This window comes from Cinclus cinclus, chromosome 17, assembly GCF_963662255.1.
Source record: "Cinclus cinclus chromosome 17, bCinCin1.1, whole genome shotgun sequence".
Taxonomy (NCBI): domain Eukaryota; kingdom Metazoa; phylum Chordata; class Aves; order Passeriformes; family Cinclidae; genus Cinclus; species Cinclus cinclus.
Genome location: NC_085062.1, coordinates 11,573,940 through 11,595,249, shown reverse-complemented (window position 1 = coordinate 11,595,249; position 21,310 = coordinate 11,573,940). Strand labels below are relative to the sequence as shown.

The window sequence follows — 21,310 nt, the reverse complement described above, 5'->3', positions numbered from 1 at the left end:
GTGGATGAGTTTTTTAAAGAGTTAAAAGTTAAAAAAAATGAGACATATTAAAAAAAACAACATAAAAATCCTCACCCTTCTCAATTAAAATATGGCAACTTTGCCTTCCTCTGCTGATTGTCTCTGTGAGTCTCAGAGCAACACATATAAGCAACACTCAGATATGAAAACAACCCAAATTCACATGGAATATATACACCTTTCATGCTCTTTTCTAATTTTAAAAGACATTGCAAGAAGTAAATTGGTGATATTTTTCAAGTGATCTATTCCCTTTGGACCAAGAGTGTGAGGACACTGGAAGGTATTGGTGGCTCTGATCAGCCACCAAAACCCCCAGATAAAACGAGTTCTCTGAGGAAGAAAGGTGGGATTTAGTCACTGTGCTGAGCATCACAATCTGACACTGCAATTGCTGGACCCAGTCCTATCTGCACTCCAGTCACAGGTGCAGGACCTCATCACCTTCATGTTAACCTGCACAGAGGTCACCACCTGCTCTCTTCTCACACCTCATTTTTCCCTTCTCAATATAGTAGCTTAAAGAATCATAAAATTGTTTCAGTCGGAAGAGACCTTTGAGGTCATTGAGTCCAAACATTAACCCAGCACCGCCAAGCCCACCACTAAACCATGTCTTTGTCCCACTTTGTCCATGTCCTAAACAGCTGCACCTCTTTTGTATAATTCCAGGGATGGTGACTCAACCACTGGCCTGGGCATCCTGTTCAGTGCTTGACAGCCCAGTCCTGCTGGCCACACTATGGTATATACAAGTCAGGATGCCACTGGCCTTTTCCACTCAGCAGCTTTCCAGCTGCTCTTCCCCAAGCCTGGAGTCCTGTTTGGACCCAGGTGCAGAACCTGGCACATGGCTTTGTTGGACCTCACACTATTGCCCTTGGACTATCAAACCCAGCCTGTCCAAACCCTTCTGCGGAGTCTTCCTACATCAACATTCTCACCCAACTTAGTGTCATCTGTGAATTCAACTGAGGATGCCTTTGATCCCCTCATCATCAAATAAAGACATAGAACAGAACTGGCCCCAATACTGAGCCCTGGGGAACCCCACTAGTGACCAGCCCCAGCTGGCTGCAACTCCATTTACCACCGCTCTCCAGGCTCAGCCCTTTGTTTCCTTCCCTGCATTGGAAGAGATGGTATTCATTCTTTCTTTTCCTTCCAAAATATCTTTCAGGAAAAGAGAAAAGTATTTCAAATGTCAGCAAGATCTGCTTAAACTCTTACAGTCTAAGCAGAGCAGCACTCTGCTCTGTGCCAAGAAGAAAACTCGGGCACAAAGCATTTAAATGAAGGCTTGGAGCTGCCTGGGGAGCCAGTGCAGACCTACAAAGAGGGAGCACTGCTGCTGAACATCTGGTGTTTGGCTCTCAGCACTGTCCCCCTAGGGCTCTGCATTGAGGCATCTTCACAGCTTTTCCATGACAGCAGCACCCCCCTAAAATGAGGTGAGACCCTCAGTGTGTAGCGCACCCCTGACACAGCTCTTCCCTGCAGAGCCCCTGGCTCAGCCCCAGCCTGTTTCCAGCCCTGCTCAAAGCTGTGCTTTCAGCCTGAGCTCTGCTACCCAGCAGGACAGGCATGAGACATTCAGACCCTTGCAGAGGAATTCTGTGCCAATCACTGGCAATGCCACCTGCCAGTTGGCAACTCCAGGATCTGGAGATGAAGCAGGAAACACACTGGTTCAGCTGAGCAGCTGTGGCATACATGTTTATTCCTCTACATGCACCTGGTTGCTTTGCCACAGAAAGCTCCCCATGGAGAAGTGGTTGTGAATAAATATGCAAAGATGCAAATTATTATGCCCTGCCACTGCTTCTTGGATGAACTGTGATAGGCTGTAACTTAGCAGAAACGATCCCAGCACACCCAGCTACTCCCTGCCAGCTCCTGGTCACACGGAGAGGTGAGGAGCTCTGGGCAGCACAGAGCATGAAGCTCCAAAGCTGGGAAGTGCTCCTGGGCCCCCTACAGATGAGGTGCATGCTCAAGGAGCAGACCTGGAGGCCCTAAATCTGCAATTTTCATAAAAGCTGAGCTCACTAACCAGAGAGGATGACACAACTGAAATGAGCCTTTCCTTGCATGAGAGCACTCGGGGCTCTCAAAAGGTATTAAAGGGATGAGCTGCCAGAGGGACCAGCTTAGTTATGATGCTAAATCAGGGGACACCTGCCCTGCAGTGAGTCTGTCTCTGTCAGGTAACACAGCAGGACTGAACACTCTCCTCAGGAGGTACTTGCTGGTGCAGGGCTGTAATCTCAGCGCCTTCAAGCAGCACTCAGTATCAAGACTCAGAGAGCAGCCTCTCTCCACCATTTTCAGTTTGCCAGCCTCCCTCTCCTGCAGGCTGCAGATGGTCAGCCTGGGTGGGACCTGTGTCGTGTAGCAGGCAGGAAGCTGCAGCTGCACAGATGGTACCACAGCCGCCTCCCACCAGGTGATCAATCTCACCACAGCCCTCAGTGACACATTTCAAGCACACCTTTCAGCAGCAGTCTGCTGGAAGAAGCCTCCAGTGTAAAGCATCTCCCTTGAAGATGCAGGTGAGCACTGTCAGCTGGGGCTGCGTGGGGCTCAGGCAGCAGCAGCACCAGCCTGCAGAGCCCAGCCACACTCGTGGAGGTAACACGAGCAACACCACAGCTAATGGGGCCACTGTGCCTGAGAGGGAAGAAGGAACAGTTACTCCAACAGAAAAGCACTTGTTCTCTCCCTGCCTAAGAGGACAACACCTTCCTTGCACCTCCGTCCTGTGTTTTACCTCTGCTTCTGACCACAAAACCCAGGTAAGCACCTCAGCATGCTCCAGGCAGCAATATGCTGAGCACTTAGTTCAGCAAAAGCCTTTCTCACTCCAGTGACTCTGTCTAAATAAGTGGTAATTATTTTGTTGAGGTAAGGATGCAAAAAGCAGCTGGAAGCACAGGCTTGTCTAATCTATTTTTTATTTCACACACTTCAAAACCTGTCAAGGCCCTTTTCTTTTGCGCCGCCAAGGCTCTTTTTTTCAACTTATAATTCATTTCTCATCAAAAGCACTGGGAAGATAAAGGAGTTTGCACTGTTTGGGGCAGGCTGACAAGCTCCTTAGTGGACAGCTGCTGACAAAGATGTCAAAAATATAAATTGTTTCATCTTAAGAAAACAAACAAGAGAGATTAAACATTGCCTTTAGAGATTGCTCTGCTCCCTACCAGAGGACTTGATTCAAAGCTTGGAAGAGGCAAAGTGCCTCAATACAAACTCTTATCATGCAGTCCCTGGCAGTGCAGGTGAGAAGCCTCCAAGGGTAGCTGGCAGGAAGCCCAGCCACCCCAGCTGGGGACATTATCCATAGATAAGAGAACCTGCTTTGCAGTTTACTGGCCTTAAACAGGCTCTCAAAATAGATGCAGTAGCTGTTTTAAAGCTGCCAAGAGGTGGCAGTTCACAGAACAAGCTGGAGCACTGCTGGCTGAGGCCAGTGCTCCAGAAGGCCACGACTGCATCTTGATCCACTTTGAGACACCAAGTGCTTGACTGTGAACCTCTGCATTTCTCAGATCTGACAGTATCCCAGTTCAGTGATGCTGATTCAAAACCAGAACAGCCACAAAACACAATAAGCTCACAGGAACTCTTCTTCAGCAGAAGAGATCAGAGGAAATCCAGCTTTTCTTCCACGTACTCCTTTTCCCAAAGCCCAGCACTCCCCCTGAAAAGCAAGTGAACCTCAATGGCACTGACATTGCCTTGCACAGCAGCATCGGGTTTGTTCTGCTTGCGTGCAGGGTGTGTCACAAAGGTGGAAGAGAGATCCTTTCCTGCTTTCTGATCAGCCAGTTCCTCAGCTTCTGGGAGGGTTATTCCTCCCAGTCCATTTTTGTGTCAGTCTGCCCCACATTGGACACAATGATGGGAAGCATTTGAAAAGCTGTCAAAAATGACATGGGCCTTATTCAACCTGTGTCATACCCCTGAAACACATGGTGTCTCAACAACAAAAACACGGCACAAAAAATGGGAGAAAGGTCCTTTCCCAAACTAGCAGAGGCAGCTGCCTTTGGGTCTCCATGTCAGACTTCTGAGCTGAGCTTTGTTCTTGATCCCCTGAAATCTTTTGGTTTGCAGAGCCAACAGTTTGATGTGTGCACCTTTGTCTGAACTCTGCTGCAACTGAAAAACTGAGCAAGTGACAACCCATCCACTCATTTCACCAACAGTTCTTTGGGGTTTTAGTTTTGCAGAGAATGCAAGGGAAAGAGAGGAGTGGAGGCCAAAGAACAGGTTTGATGTGTAACCAGATACACAGAGACAACAGCCCAGAGGGGCTCCAGGTCCCCTTGCCTAGGTCTCAGCCCTGGACTGGCCCATCCCTCAGCTCCAGTATGAATCCCAGTGTTTCACAGTGTCACTGGCATGCCCCAAAGCTCCTGCTAGCACAGGGCCAGGTGCTCTGGAGCTGCATAAATGCTTGGCTCTCCCAGGCAGGACAGCAGGATGCACCTTCAGAGCTCCTTTCCAGGTATCCAGCTCAGCCAAGGGCTGCAGGGACAGTAAAAGCCAGGCTCAAATGAGGCAATGGAGATAAAGTGAGATCTCCTACATGGACCTTCTCAACAGCCTCCAGCCAGAAGCTTCAGTACAGTATAAATCTCTGCATTCAGCATAGTATAAATCTCTGCCTAGGTTAGATTTCATGTATTTGGAGTCAAATTCTGACACAAAAAGCCTCTAATGAGTTCCCTAGAGCTTCATCCACTTTCTCCATGTCAAATTTGGATCATTAACTGGGAAAAAAAAAAAAAGATTGCAGTGAAAAGACAAAACAAAGACAGCCAGTGCTAACAAGTACCAAGAGAAAAGGAAGAACTAACATTTCCTTTAAGGGCAGTCACCTCTTTCCCCAAACCACAGCACTTCTGCTGCTGTATCCAAACTGTTGAACAAGACTTCAGGCAAATGACACACTCCTGCCTGGTTCTGAGGATGCATCTGATGTGCCCTTTGATATAGTGCTCTTCAAGGGGAACAACACTGACTTTTGGCTGAGCTTTGCAAAAAAGGCTTGCTGTGGAGCTGTGTCAGAGACATGAGACAGAAAGGAGCTCATCTGATCATGAAGCAACAAACAGCAACACCTCTTTGTTAGAGAAAAGTAAAAATCTCTGCCAGTTCTGTGTCTCAGCTGGGTATGGTGTCAGGGGAAAAAACCCTATTCACCCTACAGTTTACTTGAGATTTTAGGGGAGTGTGAAGATATCAATAAGCATTCTAAAATGCCAACACATGGGTCTATGAATTATCACAATATCAGCTTCACTGCACGCCTGCTGAGGGCCATCAGCTGCAGTGCTCCAAAACCTCTCTGAGGCTGTGGGCTTCACTCACTGTCTATTTTTAGGCACCAAGGGACAAAATGTAAGAAGTTTTGCCTCACAACCAGTGGTTTGCTCTGGAGTAGACGTACCAGCATCTCCCCAGTGAGCTGGAATTAGGGCAAACCCCCAGCCACACAACAGATTTTAAGTCTCCAGGCAAGGGAAAATGTAGAACAAATCAAATGCTCACTGCAAGCAGTTCACCAAACAAAAGAACAATAAGAGTGTTTTTCTGCAATTCTTTTCATTTCTCCCAGCATAACTACACATCTTCTGGATACAATCTGTTTCTTTGCCAGGGTTTCAGCATTCTCCCCTGAATTAACGACGCTGGAAAATCTCCACTTTTCATAGACTCTGATAGTCTCTGCTGAGCAGCAGAAGGCTGCACAATACTTGCTTATGCAATGACTGGTCCTGTGCCAGGAATAATAGCCTGTCTGCTAGGAACAAGCAACTCACACACAAACCCCAAATACTTTTCTCATTAAACATCTGAATTAAGTGGCATAAACCCACCCCAAACCTGCTACTCATACTGCACACTAATGTCAGCCTCCACGATGAGTTCAATAATCACACACCCTGGTCTGTGAGGAAGAGTTACCATGAGAAGGGAAGGGTGGCATTTCCTTTTTCATTGCCTCCAAAATACTCTTGACTCTATCAAGAGCTCTTATTACAGGTCTAGGCAACAACAGGACACCTGGAGCAGTCAAAATACAGCTTGGCCTGGAAAATACTTGCAGACAGGCAGTGCTTTGGCCACTTCAGGCAGCAGCACACTGCAGTCATCTCTAGCTGTCCTGTCTGCAGGTGTGAGCAGGTGGGGGAAGTCTCCTCTCACCTGCAAAGTGATCTCCACACACTGACCCATCAGAATTTCTTCAAGGCTGTTCCATGACCGTGCTTTTAAAGTGGTATAACTGTATTTCCTTCCAAAGAATCACTGAAGGCAGCAGGGTCCCATAATGTTTTATTTAATCTTAGAGGAGGGAGACAGGTCTGTCTGAAATCAGCATGGTTGCAATGAGGTGCAAGCCCAGATATAAATTTTTGCTTTTGTCAGGATGGAAACATCAAGGGCCCCTGGGAGAACTCTTTCCCCACTTTTGACCCTTGGTTGAGAAATAAACAACTGGAACTTTCATGTAGACCTCAGAATCCCACTCACTCCTGCCTTACCAAACCATTACTCCACTGGGACATCAGCCTTCCACCCTTGCTCACATTTTACAGGCAAAAGCAATAGGACACATCTATTTTACAGGAAAGCTCACACAGCAATGAGATACAGACTGGACAGTTACCCTATCAACACCAGCAACTGACATTTCCCACTCCATTCTGCCCTTCTAGAAGAGATTTTCTGAAGAGCATTGAAAAATGAACTAAAGCAAAGTACAGCGTTAGGATCAAATAAAAGTTAGACACACTTGGAGAGAGCTGCACGGGATGAAAGCACCTGGTGAGCGAGGAAAGATCCTACAGTTCTGTGCAAAGCAATTTTTTTCAAGTGATACTTTCTCTAACTCTTCTCTGATGTTTTGCCCTGTGTTCACAATGGAGCACAGGTGTGGTTTTGACCCTGGAAGACTGGTTGAATTTCTACCTGCACCTCTCCACACACTATTTTCACAGCTACAGTACAGATTCTCTGTCCCTTGAGTACTTCCAAGGCACCTACACTGGTGTTAACAAAGGGGCAAGTTTAGAACAAGGCTTTAGGCTGGTGCTTGTCTCTCTCTGTCAAAAGCAGGAAACTATGGAGAGCCCTGAACCCACTGAAGAGCATGGGGTTTACAAGCCTACACAGTGTGATGGCAAAGAATGAAAAGAAGTGCTGCAATCTGTGACAAAAAAAGTGACAGATAAGTGCAGATGTTAAAAACAGCTGCATCTCTCCTTCCATCCTCCAGAAACAGATTGCTTAAGTTACTGAACTGAGGAATCTACAAGATCTATGTGCATTTGCCCAATTAGCCAAGTACCAGGGAAACACAGCATCAATCAGCAGCTGGAATAACCCAGCCACGTAGGAAGCCAGCACTCTGGGAACACTAAAGAAGAATGAAAATAAGGTGAGTATTTTCATGCTAGTTTATAATAGCCCTTGAATTTACAGACTTTATAGCAGAAGTCACATTTCTTGCACTTTCTGTTTCCAGAAAATTCAGATTTCTCGAGCTTCATTCTCTTCCCAACAGAGCCATCTAGTGGGTGACACCTCATCTGTGAGAAGGAAATTCTGATTTCTCACACTGTAAGCATACACACATCACAGGAAGGCTCTGGAAAGCAGCCTGTAACAAACTAGCATCCCAGTTACTTCAGTCAGAAATTGCTAAATTATGGTTGTCTTGGCTAGGACTTTCCTAGCAGCGTGAAACTTCAGCCTTTTAATCACTAAATTCACAGTATCTTTCTGAACTGGTCATCCTAGACTCAGCCTCAACCTGAAGCCATAGTGCAAAGCTTTTTGTTTATGCAAAATAAATCCAGTATCTTCTTCAAAGCTGATATGCATTAGCGATGTTACTTCAGACTTCTTAAAGCAGATACAGAGTTTGTTCAACCAAACCTCCTGAGGAGGGTTACTGCTTCTCTCCAAAATTCATGGTTGTCCCCCACCCACAGTGCTGCTCAATGCCACATCCACTGTTCCTAAGAAAGCAGCAGCTTGGTATTGCTCAAGGAGGAGGAACAAGGACTTTAAAAGAGATGAGCCACTCACCCACCATCAGTGGAAATGGTCCCCGTTTGTGAGGACTACCATCTTTTGGACACATCCCTCAGGAGAGGTGTAAGACCACACTACAATGCTTTTGTAGTTAAGCTCAAGTATCTCTTAAACACATTCAAAGGAGATTTCCATTGCAAATCTTTAGGCTCACTACTACCCAGAAGAACATGCAGCAGGGTTTTCCTTAGTGATGCGAGACCAAATACAGCTTTATTTACACACATTTCAACAAGTTAATACATTAGTTCAACTCTCCTGTCTGCACACGAGGGAGAGTCTTCACAGCATCCCAGCAGAAAAGCAAGAGCAGCTCTTTTCTGTGTGTACAGACTTGTAATTGACTGTATGCAAGTACGTGATTAGGTACAGAAGGGTTACACTGAGATGTTTCAACCATTTAAGGCAGTAAAAACACCCACACTACTCTTCAAGGAAAATAAACTGAAGCTACAACTACATTTGGCTTCCTGCAAATCAGCTGATCTATACACAACTGTGTACAGATAACAAGATCAAAAGCTAAAGTTGAGCATGAGTTTTGCTCAAAACATCAGCCTTTGTATTGAGTTGTGTTTAATGGATAACTATTTATAAGACTTTCCTCATATACCTGCACTACCTTTCAAATGTAAAAAACATTTCAAATTTATCCTGGAAAAGACCTATTTTATGTTCAGACACAGGGAAAGTTTGCTAAGAAAGTCAGAATATATTTTTTCACCGCAAATACAGATTCAGGCTATCAGAGCTGTGTGTTTCTAATGAAAAATTCTCCCCACATCTAAAGAGAAAAATAAGAAATGAAAGAATACAAGTTCAGTATACAGATCTGACGATGGACCTCTATCTATTGTAGGTCCATAACACAGAGCAAAAAACAGTGCTCTGCTTCTCAGGAAGCTGCCTCTGTTTTGCTGTATTTTCCACAAAGGCAGCTGCTAATAAGACTTTATAATGTAGGACTTAAAACTCTTCATTAAGAACTCCTTCTAACTCTTTAGAGAATAAATGACAGCATGACTAAACAAGAATAAGGAGACATAATGATCTTTCAAAACCAATGCATCACACAAAGTGGTCAAAACTAGATATAATAAAGTCCACTATTTTCCAAAGCTGGCTTGACTCTGAAATCAACCTACAGTGTATTTGCCCAAGAACTGTCCTGTCAGGTAAGAGCAGACAAGTTTTTATCAGAAACATTTATTAAACAAAACGGATACCAATGCACACATTGTCAAGTTAACACCCCTAATAAAAAAAGCAATTCAGCCAAGACCAAAATTATCTTCGCTTCTGGAAGATGTTGCCACGGCCCATACCACGGCCTCTTCCTCTTGCAGCCACTGAAGAAAGAAAACATCAGGGATTGCATAAATTTGACATACCTGCATATTTATCTCAACAACTGACAAACAAAACATCAACAACACTCAAAGTCTCTTGCTCAGAAGCAAGGAAATGCTCACAAAGTGATGTGAGGGCAAGAAGCTTCCTGTGAGAAGAACCAGAACCTAATGGTCCCACAGTCTGGCCCCTCAGAACAACTGCAGCAAATATTCATACATCTCATGCTCCTGCTCACACACAAATCTGTGTCACCCAGGAGACTTGAAATCCCACACTCTTGCAAGGTTTTGCAACACTGCTCAGTAAATTACTCCCCCACATAAATGCTGCTGCACACTGAAGTTAACCAGGGACTTTGTGGCACATGATTGTTACTCAACTATCTAATAACTAGACAGATCCCCTGAGAAAGGCACAAATGAGAGTGAACTACAGAAAAGCTAGTAATTACAGCTTCCCAGCAGATAAGTACCATCTTTATAACTGAAGTTGTTTTCCTACAAAAGCTTATCAAGAGCACATGAATCCTTCCCTAAGTATTCTAAACAGCTGGTGGCCACAACTGCAGGAAAACAGAACTCTTAAGTTTAACAGAAAGGCTCTGTTTAACAAGACTACTCACTAAATTACTAAATTATTACTCTAAACTACTGTAGCATCAATATTACATGTTCAAGTAATTGGGACATAAATTTGAGTCTTGACTCTCACTGTAAGACAAAACATACAGAAAAACACTGCATGAAGCAGTAATCTCTTCACTTCTTACTGCTTAATCTCCTCAGTGACAAAGATGAATTTCCCAGTATTAGTGGAAAACTGGGGGAGGGACCATGAACAAAATGTACATACCTTGAGCTTTGAGAATAGCTGCTTTCCCTCGCCCGGCTCCAGAGCCCTGGTTTTTATTTTTCATGCTCTTTAGCATAGGAGCATTCTTCAACATGTCTGGTAAGATGAGAAACCGAATCTTGCTGCCCCTGATGTACACCTGCTCGAGCTGTGCCACCCGTCCATCTCTGTATGTCACTGTTATGTTGGACATCTGGAAGGTAAAAATCATCAGTGCTCAGCCAGGCCCCAGCTGTGACACAAGGCATCATGTAAACACACCCCATACCTCCTGCCCAGCACTTTTGTTTCTCCCCAGTTTATAAATTAGCTTTATCAGCACCATTATTTTTGTTTTCTGGTATGCAAGCAGTTTTAATAAAGCTGTTCTAGTACCGTTAGGAGAGAATTCCAATTTCAATGGTCACTTGCCTTAAATCAAAATTAGGCCCTCTTGGAATAGCTGAAGTAATGCATATTAAGTAAGTTTCAGTTTCTTAAATCTAGGGGTTTTTAGTTTTACACTCAGTGGCTTTAAATAAAGAACTCTTGGAAAACACTGTTCTCAGGACACAATCTTAAAATCTCTGATCCTACTGACAGGGATGCCCAATCCTATTCTGAATCTGGAAATAAGCTCTGGCTTCTTTGGAGCACTCTGTAATGCTGAATCCACTTCACCACGGTAAAGAGCAGCAGCACGGTTTTCTTTATCCCAAAACTAAAATTGAACAGAACTAGAAGCAGCAGTCTTTTAATCGAATTTTCAGCCTTCCCAGGCCCAGATCAGCCAACCTTCCCCTCTATTCTTGCAAAGCAAAAGATACCTGACAATTCATGTTGTCTTCAGCTTCGATGAGTTTGCCTCGATAAACTTCTCCCGTATTGGTCTCACAGGTCACGATGTGGCCCTCGGCCTCGTGCAGGACCTTGATTGGCACCCCAATCGACATGGCTGCAGAGCTGTGCCTCCACACCTGGGGCGCAAGGAAAGCAAAAGCTTTTACCACAGACGAACACGTAGAATAAGCTCCAACTACGCAGCCCATCATCCTTTCTAAAAGCGTAAAGCACCAACTATTCTCACGTTTAAACACAACGTGCGCCTTGACTATATGCATCAATAACACTTCTCCGCAGATGCGCCCACGGGAGAGCTTTTTCCAGGTCTCTTGTAGGATAATTCGCATTTAAGGACCACGTAACAAACCCCCCGCACCTCCACGGGAGGAGCCCCAGGCACATCGCACGGCGGCACGGCCCCCGCGGGCAGACGGCAGCGCTCGGGGCCCGCAGGGCCGAGCGCCGCGAGGGAGCCGGGGCCGCCCCGGCCCTCCCGCCCCCCCTCGGGGCTCCTCGGGGCAGCGGCGCCGCTCGGGCCGGGGGAGAGAGAAGCGGGGCCCGCGGCCCGGGGCCGGCACTCACCGCCCGCGCTCTCCGATAATGTAATGGCCTCCGCCGCCTCCCGCCCTGCTCCGCGCGCCGGAACCGGAACGCGGCGCTGGGGGCGGCGCGGCCTCGTCCCGTCCGCTCCCACCGGCCCGGCAGCCCCGCGGTGCCCCGGGCTCGGGGCAGGCCTGCGCGGTCCCGCCCGCCGTGTCATGCCCCTGCCCGCCCGCACGCCCCGCCGCCCTCCCCGCCGCCACGGCGCGGGGCAAGCGCCCCGGGGCCCGGCCCCACTCAGCCCCCGCCTCCGGGAGGAGCCAGCGCCGGGCCCCGGGGCCGCGCCGCCGGCTCGGCGGGGCCGGCGCTGAACGGGCGGCGGGCGCTGCCACCGCCATGAAGAGCCCCCGGGAGGCCGGCGAGCCACCGCCAGGTCAGTGCGGCCCGCCCAGCCCTGCTCGGGCCGGCGGGGCCTCGGCGGGCAGGGGCGAGCGGAGTCCGTCCCGAGGAACGGGCCGGGGAGGGGGAGCGGGCGGCTCCGGCGGGCTCCGCCGCAGCTCCCGGCGGCCTCTCGGTCTTCCCGAGCCGCCCTGCTGCGGGTTTCGCCCGCAGCAGCGATGTGCGATCGCCGGGTCCGTCGGTAAGGTCGTGGCGGCGGGGAGCTGGCAAAGCGCAGAGGAGTTCGCGCGGTGATTTACGGGCTGGGTTCGCGTCTCGGGACAGCGACGGCCGCCGCTGAAGGGCTCTAGGTGTGTTGGGAGATAGGGGACTGGAAGCTGGACGGCCAAGAAAACTTGTTACCGCTCTCAGAAGCTTTCACGTAGAAAACGTACCCCTTGGTGAACGAACGTGGGACTTGGTAGAGGCCCTTGCTGTTTACAAAAAGGGGACAGATTCATAACATGCCAAGAAAAAATGATGATAAAATACTTGAGAAGTCCTGGTTTGAGGACAAGCGGGAATTGGTTTCCTTTTCTTTATGATACTTGAGAGCACCTTAAACTAGATGAATTTAAAAGACTGAATATGTCAACTGATACAGCATTCTTTAAAGTCATGATTAAATGGGGGCACAACTAGGAAAAATATAACATTATCTAAAAAGTTCTATAAATAGTATTACACCAAAACTAGACAAGTCCACATGATGTCAAATGCATTTTTATTCCCGTCGTGAAGTGTAGAGGACCTTGTTAACAAAACTTCTCAAAGGCGTTTTCTAGATCAAAGGTTACTGAGAAAAGCCCTTTGTGATTAACTCACTTTGCTCAGTGCTGACATAGCAATGACAGGAACAACTCTTCAGGTGCTGCTAGTGGTGAGGGTATTCCTGAAACTAAAACCACCACATTGCTAACTCCACAAAAATAAAAAACTGAGGCATAGGATGGAGTTTGTATTTTGGGACCTTTTGGTAAAGATTATTAATTTTCCCTCTCTGCTGAGGTTTTGATGCAATTAATACAAAAGGACAACTGGTGCCACTTGTAAATTTTTAACTTGTTAGTTTTGCTTTAATTCTCTTAATTACCACCCCTGAGAAAAAAAACGTCTATAGAAAAGGCTTAAATCTGTGGGGCTTCTAAGAGATTCCTGCCCAGAGATGTTGGTATGTTTTCTCCCAGTTTGGTTTAACCCCTCTTGTGGCACAGAAGTACAGTCAGACACAAGAGAAGGAATGAATACCTGTCTTACCTGCTGTTATCCAGGACACACAGCTTCAACTGAGGGGTGGTGGGTACATCACACCAAAAAAAAAAAAAAAAAAGCCAGCAATATGGGTATGGAACAATAAAGGAGTATGAGGTATGATATTAAACCAAATGCTTACCTGTACAGAAACACTGAATGCACATTCCCCTAAGAAACAAACAAAACCACCTCCCACTCAGAAAAAAACACATTTTTAAGTTTCTGTGGCTGTAGTGCTGAGGACAGGCTGACTTTTAGTGGCATGGAAAAACATTCCTGTGTGGATTGACATTGCTTTATTCTGCTCACACAGTTGACTGCATCCAGCTGAAAGTGCCAGTGATTCAGCAGCTGTACCACTGGGACTGCGGGCTGGCCTGCTCCAGGATGGTGCTTCAGTAAGTGGCTCCCTTAGAGCAGGAAATCCCATTCCATGGGGAGGGGTAGCAGGAAGCAAATCCCAGGGAGAAGAGGTGTGTTGAAGCAGCCATGAGTTCAGTTTTAGGAGAGCAGCAGTTTTTTGAGGTACCCTTGGACTGTGACTGCTGCTTGGGCCTGGCCCAGCTCTCCAGTAGGAACAAGGGAAAATAGAAACTGAAGTGAACTTTGAATCCTTTTGAATAATTGACTAATTAGACAGATGCAGAATACCTAATAAGCTCATAGAAAGTGTTGCCTCTTTCCTGCTGGTGCAATTCAGAACTGATAGCTGTGACTCACCTGATTCCTTTCTGTGTTTTCAAGTGATGGGTAGGTGTATCCCAGTTTATGAGTGTGTGCTGTGCCTGTACTACCTCTGTCCTGCTGAGCCCCAGCCTGTGGGATGAGTGTTTGTGTTCCAGGAGTAGTTTCAGCTTCAGTATTGTGTTGCCCTTTGGGGTTTTTTTTTGTTTGTTTATTTTTGGTTTTACCTTTTTTTGAACTAGTAGCTGTCCTGCTGAACTCCTCTTTCCTTCCACAGAGGAACATGAGCTTAGGTGCAGGAGAAATACCTATTTAGATGTCCACTTAGTAGATATGAAGCAGAAGATTTTCATTTCTCTCCATCCCTTCTGCCAAGACGTTAGTCCGTGTTCTGGTAATTTCCCATCTTGACTACTGTAACCTCTACTCCCTTTACCTCTTTGCCACTCCAATCTGTCCAAAACTCAGCTTTCAAGATTAATCTTCTCACACTGCTGATCTGGCCTTGTTTGCCCTGCATCCTCAATTCCAGTTGTTTTTCATCATTTGCTTACATTTGTTTTCTTACTTTCAGAACTCCCTGTAACTACCTCGCCCCACTTCTTTGCCACCTGTCCTGAGCTTCTTCCTGACTTCATCTCCCCTTTCTTCCTTTTGTGTCATCAGTGCCTAAGACAAGCTTCCTTTGAATATTTACTGAATTACTTTATGGCTCCTCCTTTTGAAATCCATCTATTTCGTGAAGGAAGTTTTAATCTTTTAACTCTTCTTTCTGTGTTGGCTCTAATACACTTGTACATTACACTATGTAATGTACATTACTTGTACATTATTCAGGACAGAGTTCCATACCAGCTTGACTCTGGTACAGCACCTGTACACTTCCAGCACTCTAAAACAGTCAAGGCACCACACGTTTCCAATTTCAAAACGTCAGCAAGAAATCCAGTTAAATATTCCCTACTCCCTTCCCTTAAATTTCTGTCTTCTTCGTGGGTTGGTTGATTTTTTTTTTTTAATTGTTTTTTTTTTTTTTTTTTTTTGGTTATTTCTTAGCCAAGCCCACTGTTTCAGTTTTTATGTGCTGTGGTGTAGAGGCTTGGCTACAGCAAGCATTTTGCTTCTCCTAAGATCTGTGCTTCCCTTCCCCTGCCTTTCTTGATACCATAGGTACCTGAATCATTTGGACAATGATGAGTTTCAGAAAGCCATCCAGGAACTCCAGTTAACAAAGAGTATCTGGACTATTGACCTGGCCTACTTAATGCGGCACTTCGGAGTTAGGCATAAATTTTGCACCCAGACACTCGGAGTGGACAAGGGCTACAAAAATCAGGTCAGTATTCTCATCTACAGTGGGAGGGCAGGCAGCTTTAAAAGCCTTGAGTGTCATGGTGTAAAAGCTCTGGTGTGTTACTGGCAGTCAACCATGGTTAATTTGACCTACTGCCAAAACTGGCACAGATCTGTTCCAAAGGCAATATGATCCCATATTGATTCCATCTTTTGAATTTTACAAAAGTTTGCATTTAGTGTTCATGAAAGGTTCCAACCTATTTGACAGCCTTGGAGACTGAAGCCCTGTATTTATCTACAGAACAGGTACAGCCTGGGCAGCAGCAGTGTTTAGCTTCCACACTTTCCCCACCACCGTGCCTCAGCCTTGACCTGGAAGATCCACCTCTAGAGGTGAGAGGGGAACTCAGCCTCCCACCCAGAGAGAGCTTGGCCTCTCCAGGACTGCCAGCAAGGGGCCAAGGAGGGCCTGTAGCAGCAGTGACTTTACTGCAAGCTCCTGCCCAGTCTCCCCGGGGAAACCAGACAGGCTTCTCTCATGTAGGCAGATAAACAGCCACTGGATAGAAACTGCAACAGTAACTGATCAGGAGCAAATTTAATTTGTAATCCAGGGCAGAAATCCTTGTCCTGCTTCCTGTGAACTGTGGGAGAGATCTTTTATCCCATAGCAAGATCTCCAATTTATGCAGGCCCTTGCTAGCAGACTTAAGTGGTGGATTACCCAAGGTGAACACCATTCCAGTTCAGAACTTCTGTTATTTCCCCAGTCATTTTACAGGAAGCACTTTGACACAGAAGAGAATCGAGTGAATCAGCTCTTTGCACAAGCCAAAGACTGCAAGGTGCTGGTGGAGAAATGGTAAGCTCACTGTTTTCTTTCTCTTTGGAGATTCTGTGGGCCCCTGCTTTTCTTGGAGGCACCAAGCTAAACTGCTGAAACAGAATGAAATCAAGCCCTAAGCCTTTTTTTTTTTTTTTTTGCCAATTAGTGTCTTTTCTACTCCATCTGTCTCAAAAAACCTATGCACATCAAGAGCCAATAATGAAGTTTGAAGAAAAATTAGTCATGATGCACAATAAGTGATATGAAAATGCTGATAGGAGCTGACTGTGGTTTGAATTTGGTTATCCATTACACTTAAGACAATAGGGAGTGCCTACAGCACTCTAATTTGCCATTGTTGGAATTAAGGAGAATGCTGTGTGGGTACAGAACTCATTGTTCCCAAGCTATGCAAACATGGATCTCTGGTCCCAGACAAGCATGCAAAGTACAAGCTAGCATAGGAGCTTTTGCCAAGGGGACCATGAAATAAGGAACTCCATGGAACAACTGCAAACCCTGAAGAAATGGAAAAACTGCAGAACTTTCATAATCAGCAGTCAAGTTCTATTGGGGAATAACTAAGCATCCAACTTGAGCTGTGTCCCTTTTTATAGGGAAGCTGGATTTGGATGCCTGTCGTCGAAGTGGGGTAAATGATATGGGGCAGCCACAACAGCATTTGAATGCTGGAGTGTAACTTATATTTAGCAGAATCAAGTGTCCTTTCTAACACGTGTGGAGTCACCATCACTTTAATTACAGTTTGACTGGACAGAAGGGACATTCAGTCCCTCTTGCTTTTGCAGTCTTAAGATTGTGGACTTGATCAAGGCAGGGACAGAGGCCGTATCTGCCCCTGCAGTACTGAGGCTGGGGCATCTGAGTTGGGAAGTGACACTGGGAAGGACTAAATAAAAAGCACACGAGTTCAGTCAGGTGGTACACACAGCACAGACATCTGGAACAGATCCAAGTGATGAGTTCTCACATATGGCACACACCATCTGCCTTGAAGGACAGCTTTTAACAGATGAGGTTATAGGTTATGTTTGGTGGATATTTATTCTCTGCAGAAATAAAGCCTCAAGAGTATCAGGTGATTCAAAACTGCAGCTGGGAGAAACACAGTCCTGTGTGAGATGGGCAAATTTGGGCACATCTTGATTTGGTTAGTGGTTACACAGTATTTAAGCACTCAGTCGATAAAGATTTGATGTTTCAGAGAAAAGCTTTTCTAACAGCAAGAGTGAACACTTGACTTACAATTTTCCCACAACAGAAGTCACTCAAATTACTGAGTGAGTTGCCAGCTCCTTTACTTGATTCTTCTCTGGGGCATCTCATGTCATCTCAGAATGTGTTACTACAGAATCCAGAAACATTGCTCTGCACTTCAGTAGCAGCAATTAAATTGAAAGGGCCTTGAATGCTACAGGGTCTGTCAGGCTTTGTCCATGGCAAAGCCTGCAGGGTTTAACAGCAAAGAGTTGTAGCTGAGATAGGCTATAGATACCCTAGAGATAGACTTCTGTATCTACAGAAGTATCAGCTGCACTGTTCACCATCAGGCACTTCCTTTACACCAGTCTCTTTCAATAAGCAATGTCTGGTTTTTTTTCCTTGCAGCACAGTAACTGTTCAAGACATCCAAAACCACCTGTCCCAGGGTCACATAGCCATTGTCCTTGTGAATGCAGTCCTGCTACTGTGTGATCTCTGCTCAAGTCCTGTCAAATACTGTTGCTTCCTTCCCATTGGACAGAAGTGCTTCTGCAGGAGCCCTGACTACCAGGGCCACTTCATTGTGTTATGTGGCTACAACAAAGCCTCAGGGAGTATTTACTACAACAACCCTGCCTATGCTGACCGTGAGTACCTGTCTCTTTTGGATGGATTCTCAGCCAGTGCATTACTAATCAGTCTGACACAGAGCTACAACTGGACCTCCCCTCACAGTGCACAGGCATTTCAAGATTCACTGCCTAATTTGTCAGAAGGGGTTTTTGCCACATTAATTACATCAGTGCTGCATTTTGTGGTGTGATTTAGTTGAAGCATTCAGGTAGGCATTCTAGTAATTGGCTTGTTTGGCTTTCAGATGGGTTGGAGAGATGCTGAAATGTCTATGTGCAGAATATATCAGAAGGGCCAATTTGGTACCCATTCACAGCATTACTTCAGTGAGCTCTTCAAGGTGAAAAAACCTACACTAGTAAAGCTGTAACCTAAGCTGCTGGGTATAGTCTCTATACTGATTTGGTTCCTGGATGCTGTTACATCCAGTGTAAGAACATTTCACTGGCAAATCCTGAATTTTTTGTACCATTTTGTTCCTCCTTCCCAGGAACATGCTGCACCAGCATCAGTAACTTTGAGGAAGCCAGGACAAGTTATGGCACTGATGAAGATATTCTGTTCATCTACACAGACAGCTGACACTCACCAAGGACACTCCTGCTCCTTCCTGCACAGCCTGCACGGCAGCTGGCTGCTCGTCTCAGGACTCCCCTGCACACACCTCACTCCTGACCTGCAGTGGGACCTTCAGCTAGGGAGGCTTTATAGACATTGACAGGACTATATTGCACTGCTGTCTTTACCTGGTTTTTTTCTTCTTTTTTTTTTTTTTTCCTGATGATGTATCTGATTTTGCAATGTCTGTCTCTCTTTTTTTTTTTTTTAATTTTGGTTTTGGGATTTTTTCCCTAATTTTCAACATTGCACATTTGACAGCAGTTCTAAAATACAGCCCCAGAGCCTGTTCATTTTCAGCTTATTTTCAAATCAAACACATAAGCTAAAAACTACCAAATTTATGAACTTTAACACTTGGTAATATTTGCACATGTTTAGGTGAACAAAGGAAAAAAATAGAAAATATCTATTTCTCTCTCTCTGTCAAAGCACCAAGGGCTGCTATTCATCCAAAATCTATGGATTTGAAGTTCAGTGGCGTATTATAAAAGGAAAAAATGTTAACTTAAACTACTTCTAAATAAAAAAAATGCCTTGCTGGCTCATCAGTATTGTCTGCAATGTAGGAAACATCCCATGTACCACATTCACAGAGAATTAGCATTTATGCAGCTGCAGTACTGGAATTGCTCCCTTGTACTACAAACTCAGTCTCTTCTGGCTAAATCCTCTTGGATGACTGCTCAGAGCTCCAGCTTCCTCCAAAACTTTAAGTGGAAAGATTTTATTTGGACTTGGAAGCCTTTACTGCTCTTTGCAAAAAGCTCTGAATGTTATGCCACCCACATGTGCCAGTTTCTGCAGAATCCATTCTTAAATATGAATGTTCTAAATATTTAAACTTACTAAGCAGATGCAGAAAATTATCATCTACATTAATGGTATATATTTTGTGTGTGAAGTGTAAATATCTGACAGCATCTACTGCATTGTACCTAAACTGCTGAATCATAATTTGAGCCAAATTTTGCTGTTGGTATTAGTTCAGTGACCTTCTAAGAAGAGCTAAAATCAAGTAAGAAAAAAGGAAATACATCTCTGCTACAAGTAAGAAGGCAGGGACTTAGATTTTTCTAGCTCTTTTACTACAACTGAATTTGGATTAAGTTGATGCTGTATTAAAACATTAAGTGAAACTGGTAGTACCCCATACATAATCCTTTCCTCTGCTACCGGAGGAGCAGTCTGAAGTGTAAAAAAAAGCCACTTATTTCAGCTTCATTCATCCTAATTTCCTGTACCTCTCAATCTTCAGTAGGGAAATCAGCACTGATGTAAAACTAGGAAAATTTGCCTTTCAGACAGAGATCCCACATCTCTGGCATGGGTTTAGGAAAAGAACTGTTCAAGTTATGGAACTCAGAGTAAAAGGATACTGTTACTTACTGGTGGATATATATATATAATAAATAGGAATCTACTTTCAGCATAGAAAGCTTTTTTTTTTTTACCAAGACAAATATTTTCTTTTATCAGTTGTTGACTAACTGAAAAGTATACTGTGTTGACTAAGTACTTAGAGAATTGAGAGTGCTCCTTTATACAAAGGCAAAAAAATAGTAACAGACATCTAAAATGCAGTAACCCTTAAAAATTCTAAATGAAAGTGCATGACAGGAAATTTTGTGTGTCAAATTTTGCTTATCATTGGTGAAGTTTAAATACATTCTGGCACTGATGAGTAAGAGGTTGGATGTGATTTGTGGAGAACTGGTCCATCAGTGGCACCAGCAGAATCATTCCAGAAGAAAGGTACAAAGCCTGTTGCAGATAATGCCTTTCAACCCCTCCAAAGTACAGAAGTGGAAGACTTCTGATCTGGGAATTTTTTTGTCCAGGGCAAAAATCGTGATGTTTGATTTTGAGAAAGTGTATTAGCTCTGTTAATAATTAACAGGTCTGGAAGCTGCAGGCTGTTAGAATACTTTCTTAACCCATGCATTTTCAGGTAGGTAGTTCATTCAGTACTATTAAACTGCCACAGGATTTATCTTAGAGCAGGCTTGATTAGTTTAATAAAAACAGTTCTTACAAAGGCTTGTAATGGATATTTAGCATCTACTGTTTCCATTACCAAAAGTGAATCCTGGGCATATAGAAAACACGAACCTAAGGGCAAGCTTAGTGTTCTGAAATGCACACAGGTGTAACAATATTGACTGGTAAGTGTTTGGTACCCAGGGTTTAAATGCTTCAACAACAGTGAAAGATAAAGCTGTCTAAGCTAGTGCAGACAAAAGGAGAGGTCGCTGTTACAACAGGATCTCATACAGCTGCCAAATGGAAGATGGATATGAGAGATGAAAACATGAGGAAGAAGCAAAAGCCAAGTGAAAAGACTGAATATATGACAAATTCAGCTGAAAAAGCAGCTCGCTGCACAGGCATCCAGAACATCTGCATTTTCTGAAACTTTGTTTCCCATTACAAGATTGTCTATCAAGACTCTCACTCTGAAAATGTTCTGTTGCTTTGTTTCTGTCAGGATGTCAATAGCAAAGGAAGGGGATTTTACATGCAGGGATTTTATACATAAATATATTTTTATTTGTAATTAAGCCATTCTCAATAAAGGTTAAACTCACCACTCTGTAACATAATGTAGCAAGTGCATTTATTAACAAGTTTATTAGGAAG

The 21,310-nt window shown here is 44.8% G+C and overlaps 2 protein-coding genes across 4 annotated transcripts; one reads left to right on the top strand and one right to left on the bottom strand.

Moving 5' to 3' along the window:
• Nucleotides 1–9,320: 9,320 nt before the first annotated feature.
• On the bottom strand, nt 9,321–11,845 carry SNRPD3 (small nuclear ribonucleoprotein D3 polypeptide). 3 transcript variants are annotated; one of them, XM_062504405.1, is made up of 4 exons: nt 11,740–11,845; nt 11,142–11,291; nt 10,336–10,528; nt 9,321–9,479 (listed from the first exon to the last, which is right to left on the bottom strand). In XM_062504405.1, the coding sequence occupies exons 2-4, from the start codon at nt 11,265–11,267 to the stop codon at nt 9,418–9,420; spliced, it is 381 nt and encodes a 126-aa protein (XP_062360389.1). In that variant the 5' UTR covers nt 11,268–11,291; nt 11,740–11,845; the 3' UTR covers nt 9,321–9,417. The 3 variants fall into 3 exon arrangements, with proteins under 3 accessions (XP_062360389.1, XP_062360390.1, XP_062360388.1); XM_062504406.1 differs by lacking the exon at nt 11,740–11,845 and adding an exon at nt 11,534–11,551; XM_062504404.1 differs by lacking the exon at nt 11,740–11,845 and adding an exon at nt 11,402–11,413.
• A 248-nt stretch (nt 11,846–12,093) lies between these two features.
• Nucleotides 12,094–18,647, top strand: GUCD1 (guanylyl cyclase domain containing 1). Its single transcript, XM_062504275.1, has 7 exons — nt 12,094–12,130; nt 13,703–13,787; nt 15,244–15,409; nt 16,140–16,231; nt 17,372–17,381; nt 17,964–18,066; nt 18,543–18,647. Exons 1-7 carry the CDS (start codon nt 12,094–12,096, stop codon nt 18,632–18,634), a joined length of 585 nt encoding a protein of 194 aa, XP_062360259.1. The 3' UTR covers nt 18,635–18,647.
• Nucleotides 18,648–21,310: the final 2,663 nt, after the last annotated feature.